At 40.6% G+C, this 23201-nt stretch overlaps 1 protein-coding gene across 1 annotated transcript; it reads left to right on the top strand.

Annotated features, from left to right (window-relative positions):
* Window positions 1-4295: 4295 nt before the first annotated feature.
* LOC104910639 (teneurin-3-like) lies at window positions 4296-23201 on the top strand. Its single transcript, XM_010709765.2, has 6 exons — window positions 4296-4584; window positions 4944-5087; window positions 8012-8260; window positions 13346-13578; window positions 14053-14207; window positions 15051-23201. The coding sequence occupies exons 3-6, from the start codon at window positions 8079-8081 to the stop codon at window positions 15927-15929; spliced, it is 1449 nt and encodes a 482-aa protein (XP_010708067.1). The 5' UTR covers window positions 4296-4584; window positions 4944-5087; window positions 8012-8078; the 3' UTR covers window positions 15930-23201.

Raw genomic sequence — 23201 nt, 5'->3', positions numbered from 1 at the left:
AAAAAGTGTTCTGTAAAAACATCAAGGAGTATTTTCTTCTGTGTACCCTGACCGTTGTACAGGGTGATCCCCTGCTTCAGCAGGTGGGAGCTGCACAGCCATCCTGCAACATACCCCTGTAGGGTCAGATTCATCTCAGAAATGCATCTTGCACAACAGTCTGTCTCCCAAAAAATTTTCCAATCTGATAAAAGACAAGCAGTTTCAGATTCCATCCAGAGCTGTCTGCTCAGCTCTGGAAGAACTGCTATAAATCTTTTTATTTTAAAGGGGGTGATGCTAGCTTAAAGCACAGGAGTCTGGATGAAAGCACAGAGAAACAAAGCATTCCCCATGTTCTTGCAGTTGACATCAGTCACCCTGTTGATGCATTGTGACAGCGCTCACTGTCACGTATAGGAGAAAATGATGTGCTGCTGTAATCATCATCATCCCTTGGAGTGCTTCATCATCCCTAGGAGATGATGTTTCCAAAAGAGTGTACTTAGTGGCTTATGAATCCCAAAATGATCTGAGGGGGAATTAAAGTCTGTACTGAAGAAGCAGCACAAAAGAAAATGGAATAAGAGGGCAAGCAAGGGGAAAGAAAGAATAAAGCAGGTGGAGGGGTGATCACACGCCCAGCAGACCATTATTCAAGAGGGATGATAATAAATACGTGTGAATGAAATTTGAACTACTTAAGCATGAGTTTTTATCTACTCTTAATCACCAGCTAGCACGCACAGCCTAGACATAACTAGCTGGGATTAACCAGTGTTAAACTATGTGCAGACAGAAGGTCAGGCTAAGGTGGAGCTGCTTGTGGGTATTACATAATCTTGTTGCTGTATTTTCCTAATATAATAAACATATTGCAGTGTGACCTGGCAGAAACCCAGACATGAGTTACAACAAACAATTCTGAAACTGAATTTTTGCGGCTTTCCTTCTCCTACACTTCCGTTATACACTTTGCCAGGCTCTAAGGTGCCTTCAACAGGAGCTGGGCAGCTAACCCTAACCATTCCATTGCCCCAGGTGTGGAGATGAATGAAGACTGACAAGCTTCCCTTCAAACGTTTACATGTCCTTGTTTTCTAGCAAATTTTCTGATTTTCTCCTTCGTATTCTGGTGTACCTCTTGGTTTATGCTTTCACTGACACGTTTTAAGGCTTCTACTTAAAGAATTGTAGTTCTACAGTTCTTTGGTTTTGAGCCTTGTTCAATAGCAGTAATTGTCAGTTTTTCTACCTATGTCTAAATGTGCCATCTTTACCCCTTTCAAACCAACATGATGTTTCATTTCAGTACAGCTGTTCAACAAAACAGAGCAAAGCACCTTGCTCTGACATATGGACTTAGGTTTGTGCTCTTTTGTGAAATTTGTTCTCAAATCATTGTTGAAATCACTCATTTTGACAAAAATAGATGGCATACAGCAGGCATTTCCCCGCTAATTTAACGTACATTCTTCATTAGACTTTCTTAATAGTACGAGAGTACGTCTCCTGAATTGCATCATGTAGTGGAGCAGGAAAGCATTGCAGAGCCTGGCAGAGGGAGTCCTTGTGGCTGCAGGAGGTGAGAAGCCCTGCACCATTTTTGTGCCTCAGTCACCCACTTGAACTTTGGGGCCAGCAAGCTCTGTCTTTGAGAAAATTGAGGCGACTCTCATCTCAGTCCTGTAGCTTAAGTGTTTCACAGCTGTCCTCCCAAGAAGCTTGATTGTCAATAAATAAAATGTCAGCCATTAGAATGTGGCGGGAGGGCTATAACTCAGCCCCCGTGGGGTATCAGCCTTTCTGGAGATAGTGTGATACTCTGTCGGGAGAACACAAAGTACAGACAGATTGGTTGTGCTGGCGATTCCTGATGTGACTTTTATACCCGGTGACTTTCCTGATTGCTTTACAATTGATGTGTTGTCATGGCTCCCATAGGATACTCTCTGCTGTGCCTGATGATTTAACGTTTCAGATGAACGTTAAACTGTTTAATTCTCTTTGTAATGCTTGATTCTGAAAGAGAGATTGAGATGCATAACCTTACCTCTGGATTTCTAAAGTTCGCAAGAAAATAAGTTACTACAGGGAATATTTTATGGAAAGAAGGAAGTTATAAGTCAGATTTCCAGCAGATGTTTGAGGCTTCTGCAGAAACTAATAATAGGGGTTCTTTTTTTTTTTTTTTGTTTTAAACCTTGCTGAGAACCGCGTGTGTCCTACTTTCTAATTTGATAGTAATCCACATACACAGTGGAATTTCTTGGAAATTGAAACTTCAAGGTGTCCTCTTTATTGCCTGTTATCTCAGGCAAGAGTATTGGAAGACCACCTAAGTGTTTTAACGCTGCTCTGCCACAGTCGAGGTTGTAAAAGAAACTGTGGTCTTAACAGGAGACCAGCGAAGTCCATGAAATTGTGCCCTATTACAAGTGTATTATTTCTTTTTCTCCTCTTGCTTACAGAGAACTCCATCTGTTAGACCGGTTTTAATCTGCGGTAGATGAGAGTCCTGCTGATGTCCTGAGGAGGAATCTGTCTCAAGTTCACTGATGTTTTGTGTTGTTCCTTCAAAGTCTTAGAAAGGGGATATGTTACAGTTGCTTTTCTCTAGAGAGTTTTTCTTTGTGCAGAAAAGACTTGCTTCTCCTCTGCCTTAGATACTGTGTGTATATTGGACTGAGGGAGAGCAGACTAGATGTACAGAAGGAAATTATGCTGCTCACCTCCTTCCAGGTGATGGTATTGCTTGTCATTTCTCTCAGCAATGCCAGGTTGTTGGTGGGGAAAACTGAGACATTCAAAGACTAAGAATTACTCTGAATTTAATTTGTCTAGTCTCTTCCATTGCCTCCTTTATTTCCCACTGCTCCATTATAGCCTTACTGGAGATGAAGAGCCATATGCCTACATATATCAGATTTAAGTGTTCATTTCAGACAATGAGCCAAAATACTATTTCTGATCTGTTGCTGTTGTTGTTACTGCTGTGAAGGAGGCAGATACAATTAATAGCATATAAATCTTTACATACCAGTAGCAGTGCTAACATAGTTAGTGGTGGAGCATCTGGTGCCCTCCTAGAGAACATAAAACCACATTTATTTTACTGTGTTCAACACAGTCAGTTGTTTAAAAGCAGTGCCTACGGGTTCTCTAGCATAGAGAGCAATGGTGAAATCTTGAGCTAATGTAGCACTACTGCTTTTGATCCCACAGAAGTCTCAAGCTTTTTGTCAGGGATATGTGTGCTCTCATGAAGGCTGCTTTCTGCTGGTACTGATTTGTGTTTGGTCTTCAGACCTCAGGACTAGTAGACAGGAAGGTAAAACAGAACTTCCCCAGAAAGTGCTCCTTCGACACCACCAAGGCTCTGGGCTTGTGATTCCACATCCTTTGCCTCCAGTTATGTTTATAACCGTGTCTAGATGCTTCTTTATCTTTATTTTCAATAAGCAAGGCCACTCGCTGGCTGTTCAGCTGAAGTACTCACTCTCATTGCTTAGGGACATGATTCCCTAATAGAGTTTTCTGTCCTGACGGACGGATAGGACAATATTGGCTGTCCTCATCCACGTTGCGCAGAAACCCCCCACATCCATTCATCACCCACTGAAACTCCTCAGCTCAGGAAGAGAGGAGGTGGGGGGGGGTAGGAACCTTTTAAAAATAAAATTGAATCATTGCACCTCTCTGAAATGAGAAAGTGGTGAGCTGATGTCTGAGTAGTGAATATTGATCAGGAAATATGGAAAAGCTTTCCCTGAGGCATCCTACTTATCTCTCTGAAATAAATGGAAGAATGCTCAGGTTTAAAGTATTTACAATCCACAGATAATGCAAATAATAAACTACCGAAAAGCCCTTCCTGCGTTACACATGAACTAAAGGAGCAACTAGACACCCTAACCCAAATCTGAAGCCCTGCACTGTTTCGAGGTTCCTTTGCCTTCATTAGGAGATGGGCGGTAGCCCTCAGGTAAAAGATGCTTTTCTGCCTCTTTTGGAAAAAGCATTCAAGAATGTTTCTTCTTCTTCAGACCTTCTTCCTTAAAATAAAGGAAGCGTCTCTGAAATCCTTCAACAGAAAGTATCAGCTAAGCAGCTTCAGTACGACAAAGGTCGAGCTGTACTTTTCAGAAGGAAAGAAAAGGTGAAAGACCACTCATTATTGGTTTTTATCTAATACCTTAACTGAAGGCCAGATTTAGATGATAATTCATAATGAACTGTCATGTAGCATCATGTCAGGCATCTTTTTATAATATCTGCATTGTGCAGTTTCATTTCCAAATCATTCAAATAGTGCCTTTTTTCTTACCAACACGCAGGTACTTCATGAAGAAACTACAATACCGGGAACCGATTTGAAGTTATCATATTTAAGCTCCAGGGCTGCAGGATATAAATCTGTTCTGAAGATCACTATGACCCAATCTGTGATACCATTTAACTTAATGAAGGTTCATCTTATGGTGGCGGTAGTGGGAAGACTTTTCCAGAAATGGTTCCCTGCATCTCCAAATCTGGCTTACACTTTTATTTGGGATAAAACTGACGCGTACAACCAGAGAGTCTATGGATTATCTGAAGCTGTCGGTATGTGTGCTAAAAAGAGGGGTTTTTGTTTGTTTGTTTGTTTTTTGTTTTTTTTTCTGCTTTACTGAAAATAGAGAGGCATACTTTTCCCATACGCAATAGCATGAGATGGATTTCTTCTATACCTGTTCTCATCTACTTCCTTTAATAACTAAAATTACTTTTATAAGCCAGGATTAGGTTTTAAAGTATTTTGGAATCCCGTTCGGTATTTTCAGTATGTCTCTAACAAAGTCGTAGGAATTCTTGCGTAGCCTGGGAGAGCAGTAGAATGTACATAGTTCAGAGACTTCCATTCCCTAAAGTAGTCACCTGAGCAAATTTCTATATTTAATGAGGAAACATATTGTTTTTTTCAGTGTCTGTGGGCTATGAATATGAGTCTTGCTTGGATCTGACACTCTGGGAAAAGAGGACTGCCATTTTGCAGGGCTATGAACTAGATGCCTCTAACATGGGTGGCTGGACGCTGGATAAGCATCACGTATTGGATGTTCAGAATGGTAAGGAGTTAAGTTTCTTTGTGCCAATTTCAGAGTTTACCTGCTCTGCACGCTAGGCATCTCGTTCCCTTCGTTTAAAAAAAGAAGGAAAAAAAGGGAAATTATGAGATGTTTTGCATCTGATAAATGCTGTGAGTTTTACAGTGCATGTCATGTTTATTACTTCTGCAAATACTTATGCATTAATAATAGCATCTAACAGCAACAATGTAATTCTGCATTGGATATGTTCACCAAAAAAAAAAGCAGTTGAGATTGTTATTAAAAATTTAGTGATGCTAAGGAAATGCTGTTTCTCAAGCGTTTGTAGGTTTTCAGCATTGTTGGCATTCATCCGTTATATGGTAGCAATATCTTGAACAACATTTCCACTTTCATTTCTCACAGTGTGTGAAAATAAAGTGGCGGTAGTGGGCATCCCTGCCAAATCGAGGGCGCTTCACTCCCAGGGCAAAGTCCCTCATTTATATCAGAGGTTTTTCCCTGCTGCTCATGATATCCCCAGCCACAGCGTGGCTGCTGGTGGGAGCTGTTAGCACACAGGTACTGTCTGTTCCAGAGGATGAGCAGCTGTTTCCACTGTCGTGCCATGTAAACTCTTCCATGAGGTACATCCTCTCTGGAGTGCTGTGGTCAGCCCGATGCCCAGCAGGTGACAAATGATGCTTCCTACAGGCAGTGAGAGCCTGTGTGCCCCTCACTGTCGGAGCAGAGCCTGGTTGCTAGCGAGCAAGTTCTCCATCCTCTCAGCAGGACAGGTTTCTAAAGACTGTGCCATGGCATCAAGGTCAGTTGGTCCCATGTGCAGCTCTCTGGTGGCTGCCATGCTGAGTAAACCTCAACTGAACGCTGCGCAGGAGGGAATTGGGAACAATTTGGCTGAAAGAAAGGTGAAGAAGGCAAAGTTGCATTGCTCAAGGTGGGAGTTGGTTGCACTGTACTTTTTTTGGCAAGGAGAAACCCAGAATTCTTCCAGCAGAGAAAGAATCACTTCTGTGGTACCTGTTATCCCTCACAGGTTTTCTGCAGTGCCTCCTTTTTTTTGTGAGATGCACTAAGTATCACCTAAAGCATTGCTTCTAGCTCATTAAGACAAGCAAGGTAACCAAGTACAGGGAAGGGTGACATTGTAGCGTCATTGTACCTAATTTAAAAACGAGGTGAGGAAGAGTGCAAATTCCAGAAAGGTAATCCACCTGAAAATGTAAGGAGCTACAACTATAAATACATACATATGACTGATTCTGTTGACAAGTCGAATCAGTGGCAGCTTTAAATTATGTTCAAAAGTATGTATGACAAGTAATGACTTATCAAAGTGAGGTGTTTAATTGAATAAACAAAGTGGAGAGTTGCAGTGACAAGGCAGGTGAGCTGGAGAAATTTATTCAGAAGGGAGTGCAGACACTGTTTGCACGGACATCCCCGGCTCTTGCAGTAAATAGTCTAATGTGCATCTCGTAGTCTGTGATAATAGAGGAGAAATGTGAAGGACCCATTTTTCAAGGTAATGACAGAATAAATCAGGTGCAATAGTGCACTGTGCTGACTTGTAGAATTCCTCTGATGAAAATTATAGAACTCAGCTATTTCAGGCAAAATTATGGTTCCATGATTGTCATAAATGATGTAATCATGGGAGAACGGATTTCGTATACTACTAATGTATTCTGGCTTTGACTATTCATGAAAAATACATTCTCCTTCTTTGAGTTAGATTACTTATTTAGATTACTTGTCATTAAGTTCCCATAAACCATTTTCATTCTTCCCAATTTTATTGCTCTTACGTGTATAATCTACCAAATTTTATAACATTATCAAGTAGTGAAGCCACCTAAAGTATTTAAAGAGGCAAAGTATTTTTTCCGCATACTTGTCAATACGAAGAGTTCAGTTTTGGGGTGGGGATGGAAAGAGGAATCCATCTTCAATTTCTTCAATGCATCCCCAAAGAGGAGTGTGTTCCCCAGCCCCAGTCTGCCTTTGGAACTGTACAGACAACCAATACAATGTGCATTGCTGTGAAGTACACGTGGCTTACATGGATCGTACCATGGACAAACACATTGTGACTTACAAGCACCACCATGGTAGATTGCACCGTGATGGATTCATTGACATCTTCAATACTGAGGGTTCTAGCAACATTTTAATATGCTATAAAATGAAATGTTTTTTTTTTTTCCAAGACTGAAGACTTAACACAACATGTGCATTTTTCTCCTCAATTTCCTATGGAGGCATAAGGAAAAAAAGTACTGCTGAAACATCACTTTGTCTCTATGAAATTGCTGTTCCTTTCATGCCTCAAAGCAGAATTAAGTTTAGGAGGCAGGTTGGCCTGGCACAAGATTTTTTTGTTGTTGTTTTTTGACTTTTTTAATAACTGCCTGTAGCTGTAGACATGGTACTGAGGCAGACGTTGTTGCCAGAGGTACATTTTCATTGTGAGCTGCGTAAGGAGCTTTTTACAGTGTAAGATTCAACTTTTTTGAAGTACCTCTTTAATTAATATTTACAGTTTGCAGCAGTAATCCAGTTTCGATGACATTTGACATCACATTTATAGTTAGCTATAGTAGCAAATAATTTTTTCCCTTTTTATAATACATACATGGGTGAAATTTCAGTCATTTCGTGAGAATTCCAAAATGGACATATTTAAAATAGTTCTTTCTACTTTCAACAGATAAGATAATTTAATGCTTTCTGTGTGTTTTAATGTATTTGTGACTTAATTACAACTATAAATGGTTTAATTAAAAGTTCTCTTGGAGTGAGGAAAAGCATGGTCCTTCAGAAGTCCTTTAAAGTATATTAAACCAAGAAAAGGAAGTATTGTCTGTGTGTCATTTCATGTATATGCATCCAAAACTTTAATAAACCACTTTTGATTTTGTGTTTTTTGCATTATCTGTCAGGAATCCTCTACAAAGGAAATGGTGAAAATCAATTTATATCTCAGCAACCCCCATTGTCAGCAGCATTATGGGCAATGGAAGAAGGCGCAGCATCTCCTGCCCAAGTTGTAATGGTCAAGCTGATGGTAATAAATTACTGGCTCCAGTTGCCTTAGCTTGTGGGATTGATGGCAGTCTTTACGTGGGGGATTTCAACTATGTTCGACGGATATTTCCATCTGGAAATGTAACTAGTGTTCTCGAGCTAAGGTAAGTTTTTCTCACATCTTGGACCTTTAGAATTGTGAGTTACTGCTGCAAATAATGTGTATGTAACAAATTTCTGGCACTGTGTAAGTCAGAGTTTTCAAATGCTTGTGGAAAGAACAGGAAGTCGATTAATAAGATTTCGGTACATTTGAAATAGTATATAAAACTGAAGTTAAAAAAATACCATGGTAAAATATCTGAACTCTACACATCCAAACAGTGAGAATTTAATCTACTCAGAGTAATTATTCTGTGGATTTGAAGGGTTAACCTACATAGTTGGGGTGAGCAGACCGCTTCACTAATGACAGATTTAAATGTTGCCTTCTTTTCCTCTTTTAACATCCGTTCTGAGTATTTCTCTAATAATGTTTTTCTGTTCTTTTTTACTTGCTCCCACCAAGAAATAAAGATTTTAGACATAGGTAAGCATTTCTTAAAGAAGATTTATATTTTTCTAACTGTTCCTTTTTCTTTTTTAACAAATGAATGCTTATAATGGACTAGTCATTTCTAAGATGTATTATTAGAAAGGAGGAGTATTTTTCAAAAATAATGAGTTCATATGTTTTAGTTATGTCAGCCGTCAGGTGGTATCGTCCTCTCGGATACGAGGTCCTATTTTCTCATCACTCTCTGTCCTCAGTCAGGCTTCCCTCTGTGCTGTATGTGCCCTTCTTTCCTTCATGCTCCTATCTTCTCACTCCCGTTCCTTGCTGGCACTTCTGCTGATTCTACCAAAGCTCATTCATTAATCAGATCCCCCAAACCTCATGAGGATGGCATATAACTACTAGAATTACAGAAGTATGAAGTGAGTTCATTTCATTGACCCTTTGATGCTGAGACTTTTCGGGCTCACATTTTAACAGACTTTTTCTTTAAAATGGAACTTTTCTTAGTTGTGAAAGCTGAAATTGTCGCATAATGGGACAATTCCAGGAGTTCAGATGTTAAAGTACATCAGGATTTACAAGATTTGTCATAGACAGAAGGTGAATTGGAAGGTTTGTAGTACAGCGTCCCTCTGTTGCAGCATAGGTGCAGTAGTGGCACAAACAGATATGTGAGGGTGGATGCTTAGAAGTGCTTTGCCACAGCAGCTGTGATGGAAAAGTGAGCAAAACCAAAGTCATGCTGAAATCTTGTTGGATATGTGAAGCCCTACATGACTTTGCGACAGAATTACTAATTACCAGGTTCAGTAGCTCTGCAGGGCCTCTCCTTTTTTGCTGCCAACCCTTTTCCTTCCTTGTTGTTAAACAAAGAGTGCCATACCTCAGTTATCCTTCAGCCCAGGTGATTTTTTTTAATTCACTTTGTTCTGGGCATGGTAATTCATGAAGAAGGGCTTTATGTTTAAGAAATTGTTTCAATCAGATGAGACAAAAATTTCCATGACTTAAAGGCATTTGCACTGGTGCTGATGATGAGAACTGAGAGATGATGCATAGTCTGGCTGGTTTGAAGTTACTTGCCAGGTGTTACTTGGAGGCAATTTCTTCTCTTTAGTGGTTTTAAGTTCTCATTATTAAGTTTAATTTGTATTTGATATTCTACTTCTAAAAGAAATACATCCCTTCTGAGATTACAGGCTGTGATTGCAACTGTGATAAGATGCTGTCTTGACAAATGTACAGAATACAAAGTTATACACAAAATGGGAATTTGGCAAGGTGGGGGTTGGTCTCTGCTTCCAGGTAAGATGAGAGGGAATGGTCACCATCCCTGGTGGTGTTCAAGAAACGTGGAGATGTGGCACTGAGGGAGGTGGTTAGTGAGCAGTATAGGTGGTAGGGAGACAGTTGGGCTGGAGATCTTAGAGGACCTTTCCAACCTCAATGATTCTGCGATTCAGTGGTTCTGAATGCTAGCTGGGAGCTGCTACTACTCACCTGCAGGCACCATGCTGCATGTGGGCTGCAAAGCCTCTCCCACCTCACAGCACCAGTGCTGTAAGTTACAGAGACACCGCAGATCGGATTATCCTCCAATGTATCAGTGACCTCACATTTTTTCTGTCTGAAAGCTGAGCTGGTGTCTTTACACAAACTGCTGCCTCCATGTGATTAATGCTATAGGCATTCACAGAAGAGGTAATTTTTAGAAGGACTTTGAAGACAGGAAGGTCACCTGCAGGCTATGGCACGATCCCAGAGAGTCCTTAGGGAGACAAAAGAAAGTTCAGTATGGTCTGAAAACAGCTTTGAGTTTAGAAGGCACACAGTGAAAGGGAGGGTATAGATCAGGGAGAGTGTTTTTAAGAAGCGCTGCATGGAGAGTGACGCAGGTGATCTGAGGATTTGAAAGAACAGCAGAAGCAAGGCAAGGCGATGGGAAATAGATCATTATGCCAACAAAACAGCACTTAAAAGTATGTTTTTGTAATATAAATTTTATATTAAGAGAACCAACAACAGAACTGGGAAAATAGGGGAAGTCTGGTTGTGGAAGAGGCCTGAGCTGTGCATGCACTTGTGTGTCCTTTCAATCATTGACACTGTTATTAAATGCAGCTAGAATTAGTTAATTTGTTCTTATTTGTATTTATTGGGCCCCACTTGGGCATGTAGCTGCTTAGTGGTCAGAGCTCCTTGCAGTGACAAAGCGGTGTTCAGTGAGTCGAGACATCACCGACTGCATTTTATTTCTTGTTTTTTTTTATGTTATTGGTAGCAGGCAGAGCATTAGCATTATTTCAAACTACAATGAAATAGAGTAATCTTCATGCAGCTTTCCAGGTTAACCCTGTAGTACTATTTTATGCACATGCAATGTGCGCATGTATTTTCTGGCTGGGAAGTTTGGTGGTTTTCACTGGTCAGTTACCCAGTTCCTAAGAATGTGCCCTGCCCTGGAGAATTAGTGGTCGTTTCCTTCCTCAGCTTTTAACCTTCCCTTGGAAAGAAAATTGAGGTTAAGGCTGCTGTCTTGCTCAGCAGGAAACCATAAGGCATCTAATTAGGGCAAAATGAAAGGTTTACATTGATTCAATAATAGCACCCTATTCGGTTCCCAAACTTGGGGGTAGTTGGAGTCTTTTTGGATATACTGAGAAAATATCCTTAAAAGATAAGATGTACTTTTCTTAGGATTATACACTAATGACTACTAGTCGATCCTGCATGATCGTATGAGTTCATCTTGCACCCTGAATAACTGCATCGTTTCAGTTGGAATTAATTAAAACATGGAAATGTTTTCATACTTACAAAGAGGGCAGCTTTAAAAATTCCTTCTAGATAGAAATGATTGTCAGGTATAAATTACTGATCGATTTCATGACTCTTCATTCCAACAGCTGAAAAACACAATTCAGACAATGCCAACAGAGGTGAAGAAAAATACTTTAATTTAGATTTTAGTAGTATAAGAGAGGACTTTCTTTTAAATTACAATGAAATAAAATGTAATTGCACACTTTGCGTTCTGCAGCATTGCTTATATTTGAAATGTCTGCAAAGTTTCTGGAAGACCAAAGTAATCGTACAAATGGGTGTAATTTAATTTGCAGCCTATGGAGGTATAAATAATTCGTACACTACACAGTGATCGTATAAATGATCTCTGCATAAATGAAGGTTCAGAAAACACCTTTAAGCTATTTGGTACGTTGGCAGGAACGGGTTTCTAGCAGACAGAAATTGGATGTAAGGCCACACTTAATCGCTTTCAGACATGCTGTATAACATCCGGCTCTGTAGCTGGGCTTTTTAAGAGGTGCTAATCACTGCGTATTTGATTTCATTAGTCTGCTTCACTTGACTTTTTCCTTCTGAACCAGCGTGTTAAAAGCCTTAAAACCAAAGCAAATCCTATTTATGCAACACATTTTTCTGTGTTTCTGTAATTGGATAGCTATAAAAATCTGTCCCTACTAAAAGACAATTTGTTCACAAGTTGTTCCTGTTGATCTCTTGTTGCGTTTTCCAAGTGGCAGTACATAAAAATGTGTTACATTAGCACAGTTATGTATTTACAAAACGGGAAGAAGAGCGTTCTGAGAACAGATGTTTGGATATCACCAGGATGGGGAGATGTGTTTCTGTGGCGCTTTTGCAAACATCAGAAGTGGAACTGACTGTTCTGACACTGATTCAATCCATTAGGAGAGCATCTAAGATTACCTCCTGTGTTTACATGACCTTATTTCAGTTCTTCGTGCCGTAAATTAGGTCAGGAATCCTAACTGCGGTGGGTTAAGTTTCTACATCATAATATATCAACCCAAAAGGTGCTCTCCAGGGTAGGTTTTTTCACCAGCAGGGGAGAAAAGGTAGTAATTCTCAATTATGTGGCACCAGTGGAGAGGCAAAATGTACGTTTCTGGCAAAATGGTTAGCAATATATATTTTCACTGTAATAAAGACTGAGTTGGCATAGTGGTTTTGTGCCAACGTGTATGGCTATTTGAAATACAGCTCTGTGTTAAAGAGAACAGAAAAGCTGCGCTCAGTGTTCTGGTGGAAAAGATGACATTTCCTAATGTGTTAAATCATGCGTATCACGTCTCTGAAGGCAGTGGATTAAACAAATACTTATGAAGGATGTGTTATCTTTCGCCTGTGAACTAATAATACGAACTCTGCCTTATCTGTTTATGAATTATATAAACCATGCACCCCAGCAGCCTTATATAAATTATAATAAAATAGATAAGTTGATAAGAGCACAAAGTGCACACTAGGGTTGGGGTCATGCTGCAAAGTTTGAAACTGACTCATGGTTTTAAGCACGCAGAAATCTGGGGAGTTTTAAGGCTCCACTGCCTGGACGCGGCCTGTTGTGGCAATGGGAGCTGTCTCTAATTGCAGAGCGCAGGACGGTCCTCTGAGCATCACAGACAGAATTGAATTTCTGTCCCAAAATGATGAGGAGGGTAGGCTGGACTGCCTTGACACAGGGATGAAAGGAGAAAGGAGCCGAGAAAGGCTTTGGGCCATGACCTGTGCTGAGTAAGCCCAGAGAGCCAGCGTGGCTTTTAACTATTTATAGTACACTGCATATGAACCGAGGCCTTTTCTTCCTGGTGTGACATCAAAGCAATTAATTACAGCACATGCAATGTGTAATTCCTTTTTACAGCAACAACCCAGCTCACAGATACTACCTCGCTACTGACCCTGTGACAGGAGATTTGTACGTTTCCGACACAAACACACGCAGGATCTACCGGCCCAGGTCACTCGCGGGTGCCAAAGACCTGACGAAGAACGCTGAGGTGGTCGGAGGCACAGGGGAGCAGTGCCTACCCTTTGATGAAGCACGGTGTGGTGATGGGGGCAAGGCGGTTGAGGCGACTCTCATGAGCCCTAAAGGTAAATAGGAAGGGCATGATCATGCTTAATGCAGCAGCTGATTAAAAAATGTGGTTTTGAATAATTTCTTCCAATGGGAAACACTGCTGAGGAGAGGTGCCAGAGAGCCAGGTTGATTTTATAGTCAATATTTGTCTTTTATGATTACTGAATGTTTTGAAATACTCATTTAGATGATGTGTTTGGCAAACAGTGGTAAAGTTTTAAAATCAGTATTGCATGTGGTGCCACTTAGCAGGTTTTCCAGGTTACTTTACGTGCTCTCCAATGAACAGCAAGCGCAGTCAGCACTGTAGATTTCATTCTGAACATTGCTTTGTTACACAGAGTGAGTTTATGAGTTGGTTTACTACCCATTGCCTAAGAACATCTTTTCTGCCCCAAGTTTTCACTCCGTACATCTCACTTATGCCCTTAGTTACTGATATTTTAACAGCTAGTACAATAAACTAAGTTTTATTCTCTTCACTGAAGGAATAGCAATTGACAAGAATGGGTTAATATACTTTGTTGATGGGACCATGATCAGAAAAGTGGATCAAAATGGAATAATATCCACGTTGCTTGGCTCCAATGACCTGACCTCAGCACGACCTCTGACCTGTGATACCAGCATGCACATCAGCCAGGTAAGTGGAAACTCATTTGGAGAGCTGAACTGGGGCTGCAGGTGCAAATGCAGCTTTCTTTGACCTTAAAATAAAACTGGGTGGAATATATAACAACTATTTGAGAGCAGAATTTGTGGAGAAAGAAACCTGTTCCAAGGGCATGAGTCGCAGAGAGTTCTCTTAGCTATAAATGCTGCTGTATTCAATTTTTCTGCCCATAAAGTTCAGTTTAGTTTAGAACAGCAAAACCATCAGCAGGAAGCATTAAGTCTAGTAGTAAATACTGGAAGAATGGCAGATAAGTTACAACTCTACTGTCACATCGATGCTTTCTGAATTACTAGCATCCTTAGCCCACTGGAGTGAATGAGACAATATATACAATAGAGTATTGGGGTTTTTTTTGTCTCAACAAGTTTATGGAGGTAAGAAGGGATGTCACTAGTGCTGTGTTTAAAAATGGAGCACAGTACCGTGTTTCAGACTGGAAGGCAGTAAGTTATGTTTGCTATGCAAGAATGAAAAATGAGTGCTGCCTATGAAGACTAGACTTTGATATCTATCTCTATTTTTATTTATGCGCTGCTGATACAGAAAAGTGTAACATTTATTGGAGGGGAAATTTGACCTGTGTTACAGTTCCAACACTGCCGTTCTTTCAATGAAATAGGTATCCTGACATCTTCCCTTTGCTCCCTTGAAAATCTTTCATTTGCTGCATAAATTTTTATATAAGAATTCTCATCTGCATTGCTTACAGCAAATGAAAAATATCTTCACAGTATTATCTTAAGCTGAAGGTGAATTTGTTTCATTTCATCCGCACTGGTTAACTGTAATGAACCACTTCTCTCTGTTAAGGTTCGTCTGGAATGGCCGACAGATTTAGCCATCAACCCAATGGATAACTCCATTTACGTTCTGGACAACAACGTCGTTTTGCAGATCACTGAAAACCGCCAGGTGCGCATTGCTGCGGGGAGGCCCATGCACTGCCAGGTTCCCGGAGTGGAGTACACGGTGGGCAAGCACGCGGTGCAGACCACGCTGGAGTCAGCAACTGCCATTGCTGTGTCTTACAGTGGGGTACTGTACATTACAGAAACGGACGAGAAAAAGATTAACAGGATAAGGCAGGTTACGACCGATGGAGAGATCTCATTAGTTGCTGGAATACCTTCAGAGTGTGACTGCAAAAACGATGTCAACTGTGACTGTTACCAGAGTGGAGATGGCTATGCTAAAGATGCCAAACTTAATGCCCCCTCCTCCTTAGCTGTGTCTCCAGACGGCACGCTGTACATTGCTGATCTGGGAAACATTCGGATCCGGGCTGTGTCAAAGAACAGACCCTTACTGAATTCAATGAATTTTTATGAAGTTGCTTCTCCAACCGATCAAGAGCTTTATATCTTCGATGTCAATGGTACTCACCAGTACACTGTGAGTTTAGTCACCGGAGACTATCTGTACAATTTTAGCTACAGTAATGACAATGATATTACCTCAGTCACGGACAGCAATGGGAACACTCTGCGTATCAGACGGGATCCCAACCGGATGCCGGTGAGAGTGGTCTCCCCCGATAACCAAGTCATCTGGCTGACGATAGGCACGAATGGGTGTTTGAAAAGCATGACTGCACAAGGACAGGAGCTTGTTTTATTTACCTACCACGGCAACAGTGGGCTTCTGGCAACTAAAAGCGATGAAACGGGATGGACCACTTTTTTTGAGTAAGTACATAAAATAAAGCTCCACGCTTTATAGTTCTATTGAGCTCTACAGAACCACTGCAATACTGCTGGGGACTGGTGAGGTAACTGTAACGATAATGCTTGGTAACAAAATGCACAGGGAGACGCTTTCAGTTTCCCAGCCTGTCTACATCTGTCTTAGTCTAAGGACTGGGTCTGCATAATTTTAAATTCATTATCTCCAATTTCAGTTTTATACATTAGAATAATTGTGAGACAACATCTCACTCTTGTCAACAAAGCTGTAATTCAGACAACCATGATTCTGTAGATTTGCATCAAGAACTAAATTTCCATCCCTTTAGCTCATTAGATTGACACCGTTCTGCAGCAAATACTGACAAGAAATCTGCTTTACTGCCGAATATTTTTTTTCTTCCATTTTCTTAAAGCAGCAGCACGCCTTGTGGTCTTTTACCCAGAAAAAAAACTGGGTGTGGGCTTTTATTTTTGAAGTTGTGAAAGGTTGTGTTTCATTGAGCGGCAAATATCTGAGAAATGTGAGCCCTGGGGGAAGTGTCATGCCTGTAGGAAAAAAGGAGGACACGGAGACCAACAGCAGTGTGTGATACGCGCATGCAAACGTAACAGTGAGAGATGCTAGATTTGTAATTTTACCAGCCTTGGAAAAATCTCTTACATTAAATGTTTTACCCCATGTGACAGTCATTAAGACACACCAACGCCTGTTTGCAACAGTCAGGTTAACAAAAAATTTTACAGAATCCTTAGATGTATCGAAAGAGGAAGGTTGTGACAATGTATGAAGTGGTAGAACCTTACAGCTCAGATACTGGCATTATAGGCAGCTTCATCCTCAAATGAATTGGACTACCAACTAATACACCCAACAGAACAAAAATACAGCTTAAAATGCAATTTATTTCAGAAAAGACAGATATAAAATTAACCTTTTTCAGTCATCTGTCAATTGGAAAATACACGTATACTTAAGTCACCTGAAAGACAGATGCTAAGGTTGGATAAAAATGTGCCTATGAAGAGTTAGTATGATAAGTAAAAGTGTTCAAGGGTCCTCCATTGAAGTACTTGGGATTACAAAGGACATCATGAAAATCCTTTTTTTTTTTTTTTCCTTCTTCTATCTTTTAGATGAAATGCAGTAGCAACTGCTGCCAAGGTCAGGGCCAAAAAAAAAAGCTTTCAATTCAACATGCATGATAAAGAAAATAAAGTGCTGGTGTCAGGCAGTGGCAGCAAAGCCAAACATCTGTGTTCTGAGATAACTTCACATTTCTGTCAGTGTGCATTTGACTGAGGCAGTGTGCGGGAAGGCTCTGAGCACCTGTACCTACTTTCCAACCTTTACATGTGCCCATCAGAGACATGAGAGCTGCAGGTGTTGCTTCACTGCATATTGTGTCCTGAAGTGGAGACACGGCTAGAAATGCTGATCCCTACCAGAGACAGCAGGTGGAATGGCATCGCTGCCAGTTTTAAGGTATTCTTGCAGTAATCTGTAAATTGGCAGGGCTTGGAGAGTGGGCACATTACCAAAGCATTAGAAGCATTAGCTCACGCCTGTAATATTTAATGGTGCATTTGTGCATCGCTGCACATTTTTTTAGGTCCTGGCAGGAGGACACAGAAGCACAGCGAGGATACACAGGAATGAGAAGCTGTTCAATGGGGAGGGCACATGTTCTGTCCTGCAAGTTACCTGTGCCCTATACGCTCAGAGACCAAAGCACAGCTTTGGATGGGCTGTGAATAGTCCTCCATTTCCACAGAGTACACCAAGTGTTTCACTGTGACACACAGAAACCACCTGTTTCCAGTATGTGAGTTGGGAAAGGCAGGCGGTTTGGGGACAGTGAAGTCCCCTACTGAAATTAAGGCATCTGTTGAGTACAGCAGGCACTTCAGATCATGCTGGTGTGCATACTGGATAATTGAGGAGCCAGAGTTCTAATCAGGGCAGTAATTTCTCACCATGAGTGTGTGGTTTTTGTGTGCCTACTATAGTGCACTGCTGATGGCCCCTGAATGTACCTTAATGGCATCAGCAAGATTGCAAAAGGGGTAGATTTTATGTTCACTAGTAAATGTTTTATAGGTCTGTATTTTTCATCACAGGAAGAACTTAGGGTACTGCATGTCAAGAAATACAGTTATTTACTGCGTCTCTAAGCAGCCGTCTTTCGTATCTGATCTGCTTTCATTTAGACTTCCTCGTCGGTGTTGGGTCTGTCCAGCTGGCTTATGCAGAGCCCAAAGGGCAGACCATTCCCCTCAGAAAGTATTGGTATCATTTCATTGGTATCATTTCAGCTGTTGCTTATGTCCTTCCTATATACCTCAGACCAGAGTCTCACTGGAAGACTCAAGCCAAAATAATTACGGTGAGAGGTAAGCAGTTCCACTCACCCCAAATCTGAGGTTGTGTGAGGCTTTTGCAGAAGTAAAGATACTCATCTCCTCCCCGTATCTATGGCAAATTAAAATTCTGTTTAATTGCAACAAGGAAGATTCAGATTAGACACTTGGAGAAACTTGTTGGTGAAGGCAGAGGAGCCCTGGGGCAGACAGAAGTGACCCCTTACCCTGTGCAGGCTGTCCTTAAGAGCAATTAGACATCTTTGAGAACTAACTTAGGAAGAACAGATCCTGCCTTGGGGTAGGGGCTGCATCATCTGACCTCTCAAGGTCCCTTGCAGTCATGTTTTCTGTGATGCTCCATACAAGTTAATACCAAAAATAAAAAATTGTGCTGATTATGTAAAGCTACAGGGAATAAGTGGGGAAAAAAAAAAGCACCGAGTTATTTTTCTTGCCAGAGCAGCATTCTTGAAAACATCCATCAGGCATCGCAGCTGCTTTTTTGCTTTTTGGGTTGTTGTTGTTTTTTTTGTTGGTTTTTTTTTTGACATAAAATCCCCATACACTAAATTTATGTCTGTGTACTTCCCTTTTGAAGAAAAAGCAGATATAAACAAGCCCATTCTGACATCTCTTATTCTAGGATCAACAAACGTTGTTTTGACTTTGCTTTTCAGTGCTGATGATTTGTAATAGTAAATCTGACTTCGGCGGCCCTTCCAGAGCCTTCTGCAACCACTGCCAACATGGAAACTAGGCTTATTGCATCAGGGCTTGCATTGGGGTGACACAGTGCACTTGTGTGCATGCATCTCAGTCCCAGCTTTTGCATATTCATGTTGGTAGGCAGCGTGGGCTAAAACGTATGCAGCTGAACAATTCTCTGCTGAATAAAATGAACTCCTGGTAAAACAGTAAGGTTTCCCTAGGATGCCTGGCTAGAAATAAGAAATTAGGAGAAGAAATCTTTCTGATCTTCTTATTCTATTTTAGTAACAGCAAAATATTTCAGTTTCACTGCTGGATACATTTTCTTTTAATATAGGAATTTATGTATTTTATATATTTTATTCACTCTATATTGTTACTCGGCTTCTCAAAATGTTTTGAGGAGGCAACAAAGTTTATATTCCGTGGTGAATTTAGACTTTCTTCCAACTCAGAGGCAAAACTTCTCAACTGTCAGAACATGGAATAGAGGTGGCATTTTTCAGTTCTCACTGTGGCTTGGCTGTTTCACCATTTGGCGGTCCTGCACCAGTTTGAATGGCAAAAGGTACAGCGGAGTAAGTTACTGCATTTCGTGTGATAAAAAAATCTAGTTTTTAGAGCCAATCCAGTAACAGTTTTGCCAACTCCTCTCTTGTGCAAATGTGTTGTACAACTGCAGCATGGATTCAGCCGAGTTCTTACTGATGTAGGAGCAGATTTAAGACAACTCTTTTATTTTTTTTAGAACAACTTCTCGGTGAAAAGAAAGAATCTTGGAAGAAAAACACTCCATCCCAAAAATTGGCAATCACTTCCCTGGCACATATTAAAACATCTTTTCGTGATTTTCTGTTAGGGTTTCTTTCTCCCCCCACAGACGAAGTCACACTAATATCAGATCCAAAAGAATTTTTTTTTTTTATCTGGACACTAAATAATGTAGGTTTTATTTTATTTAGTCTCCACTTTGCCTAAGGGAAGGACTGACACAATGGCAATCTTTCTATTTCTATTTTATGTGCTCTTTTAAATGAAAATTGCAAGCACTTGTAATCAGAAGTGAATAACCAAAGGGCCCTGCGGTGCCCCTACAAGGAGGCAAACCCACAGCCTGCACTCCTGGTCTCCTCAAATGCCCCGCTGTGCCAGCTCTGGCCAGCCAGGCTTTCAGTTCAGCTGAAAATGCTTTAAAACCCCACTACTAACAGAGTGGTTGGTGATGCTTAAGAGGGCAAATTATTCCAGAACAAGGATGTTAGACGGAAGTCTGCATTGTCGAGGCTGTGGTGTTTGTCTACCCGGTGTGCCTGGCCCTCAGGTGTCTCCCCACTAGGATGGTTTGGGACGGATCAAGATGACTGGAGCCATGGGGCATCTGCAGGCTGCACTGTGCAGAGGTGAGCCGACTGAACAGTCCCAGAGACAATAGATGCTACAGTTCCAGGCATTTGCATTTTTTTCTGACTTGTGCCTGGTGCCTCCATTTCCCTGGAAGGTGCAGACTGTATGGGATCGCCTTCGGCTTTCTCTCACCCCCTGTAGTTAATCTGAGATAACTCTGTTCCCTATACGGTGCGTTATTTCCAGTAGCTGCTGATCATTATCTCTTTCCTGTGTTCTCCCCCATTCACATCACTCTCCTTCTGGGAGCGATGTCAGCAGGCAATAAATATCTGATCCACACTAAGACGCCTCCTCCTCTTCCCTGCAATTTCACTCCCTTTCATCCATGTCTGTTTTTGCCTCCCTAGCCCTTCCTGTCCTACTAGGTTTCCAGATGTCCCTACTTTGTATCTTGCTCCTTCCCATGTCTCCTGTCATTTCTCTAAGGCGTTTGGCTTCCCTGCCTCCCCCTTTCCCAGAGGTGCTTTTCTTCTCAATCCCCTCCTGTAACTCTTGACAGTCCATCCAATCCTTCCCCGGGCGCTTCATGCCCTGAGCTCATTTGTCTTCTCATTCTTATCCTCCCTCTCTCGCTCAATTCTTGTCTCCAAGGGAATGCAACAGAAATCAAAGAGAGTGACATTAGCAAGCAGAGCTCTTACAAGTTTACTTTGCTCCCACAGTTAAATTAATGAGCTTTCCAGCCATTCTGGAAAGGTGATGAAATTGTGCAGAATGTGAAATTATCCTTACAATAATTTAACAGAGAGAATTGCAGGTGAAATCTATTTCCAGTGCATGCTGCAGAGCATCATGCTTTACATATTATGCTTTTATTAACAATGCATTCAGTGCTGTGGTTTCCTTAAAACTTTGTGATTCAGAGTAAGACACTGCCTCTGGCGTGGACTTGTTTAGTTTCTCCACGTACCAGACATATCATCTGTAACTGTCTGCATCAGGCAACAGGGAGCTGATGATATTTTGCAGTTTTTCTCTTGCTTCATCTTAATGGATTTCTTGTGGAGTCTGATTTGGAAATACTGAGATTTGGCCTGTAAAAAATCTAAAGAACTTCTACTGGGAGATTTAATTTAGAGAAAAGCAAATATTTAATCTTGATCAGATACAAATTATCTTCCAGTTAGTGTCAAATCAGTTGCTGCTTTATCGTATATTAGGATGTTTGCAATTCACTTTGCAATTTTAGCATTTGTGTGTGATTTCCTTTCAATTTGTGGGTGTTCATTTGTTTCTATTTGTGTTCATTTTTCTATCACATTTGTGTTTCAGTACTTTGAGTATCTAAAAAATGACTAATGTCTTTTTCTCTTGCAATTTTTGGGCTTTCATTCAAATTTGGTTTTGTTTTCTTACGAATACCAGGACTTTGTACAAAAATTGCAATTTTTTCCTTTTTTTCATCTACTCTAAGGAGTATTCTCTGAGTGTCTTTAGATTCATAGTACTCTTTAGATACTGTTCTCTCTTTTACCATCAACAGCCTTCTGTACCTTTTGCTTTTACTGTTGCAGCTTCTCACTTCCTCTGTCTACAGTGTAGTGGCTATGAAGTAATTAACCATATTCTTAAATTAGATTAGTTTGTTCGCATGATTTTCAAATTCCTGCACTGACTTGTAGCATTCTCGTGAGCCCCTGCGTGCAAACCATGTCTTACAAGTAAGCGTGGTATCTCTAGTCATTCAATATTATATTTACTCGAGCAACTTAATGCCTATTCTCTTCATTCTTAATACTTACTTAAGTTTTTTGGGGGGGATATTTTTTATATCCAGTCCTTGTGAACATGCTTCTTTATCCACGCTGCCTATCCAAATCCAGTGTGCATTATGCATATTTCCCTCTTAAAGTACATCTCAGGGACTGTCTGGTTCTCTGTTTATCAAAACTTGGTTTCTCTTCCTCTCAACATGGCACAAATTGAAACTCCTGTTGGCAAAACCTTCTCCCTTTCTTACACAGAGCCATGGATACAAACCTGTACAAAAAGCCATTAGCATTTCCCTCTATTCAAACCAGCTAAATATTCCCTCTGTCCAAGAGAATTTATCAAGAATATGTAGCTAATGCATTCAATTTTTGTGTGGTCACAGCAAGTTGAAGAACATCACATGTTGTAAACCTTCCCTTAGTTACATCGATGACACAGACACATAAGTATCGTTCATGCAGCATGCAATTTCTGAGATCTCAGTGACAGTTGTGCTTCCTGTCCGTACTCACCATACTACTTCTTTAGATAAAACTGTTAAGTAGCTTTTCTAATTTCTAACTTACATGTCCTTTTGATGAGAATAGGTGTCATGGTCTCACAATTTCCTAATGTGTAACATAACTCAGTTCCACAGTAAATTTCGTAATTCCAATGCAGTATGCTGTTATATAGTACAGTGGGGCTATGCTGTCAGTGTTGCACACCACGTTGCTGCTTCAGACTCATCCTACTAAATAATGAAGTAGACTTTGAAAATCATCTATACCATCTTATGTCAATGTAAAATTTTTCATTGAACTTGTCCCCTAATTGTTCTGATATCAATAGCAGAACTGTTTTACCCTTTTGTTGATTCTTGAATGTTTGCTATTCCTTGTCCTTAAAACTAGGCTAAGTAATAAAAGCAGAACTGAGAAAACCACTGAATAGGTAATACAATCAAAATAGCAACCCTGAGGAGACATATCAACATTATTACATCTTACATGTATGAGGAAGAGCGGAGAGCTTTGATTTCTGCCAAGAAAATTCAGCGTATGATGTCTCTGTGGTTTTGGAAAGCACTTAGAAGAATAATTCAGCA

The sequence above is a fragment of the Meleagris gallopavo genome, chromosome 4 (genome assembly GCF_000146605.3).
Source record: "Meleagris gallopavo isolate NT-WF06-2002-E0010 breed Aviagen turkey brand Nicholas breeding stock chromosome 4, Turkey_5.1, whole genome shotgun sequence".
In the NCBI taxonomy this organism is placed as follows: Eukaryota; Metazoa; Chordata; class Aves; order Galliformes; family Phasianidae; genus Meleagris; species Meleagris gallopavo.
The sequence above is the reverse complement of the archived record's forward strand: the minus strand, read 5'-3'. Positions and strand labels throughout refer to the sequence as shown.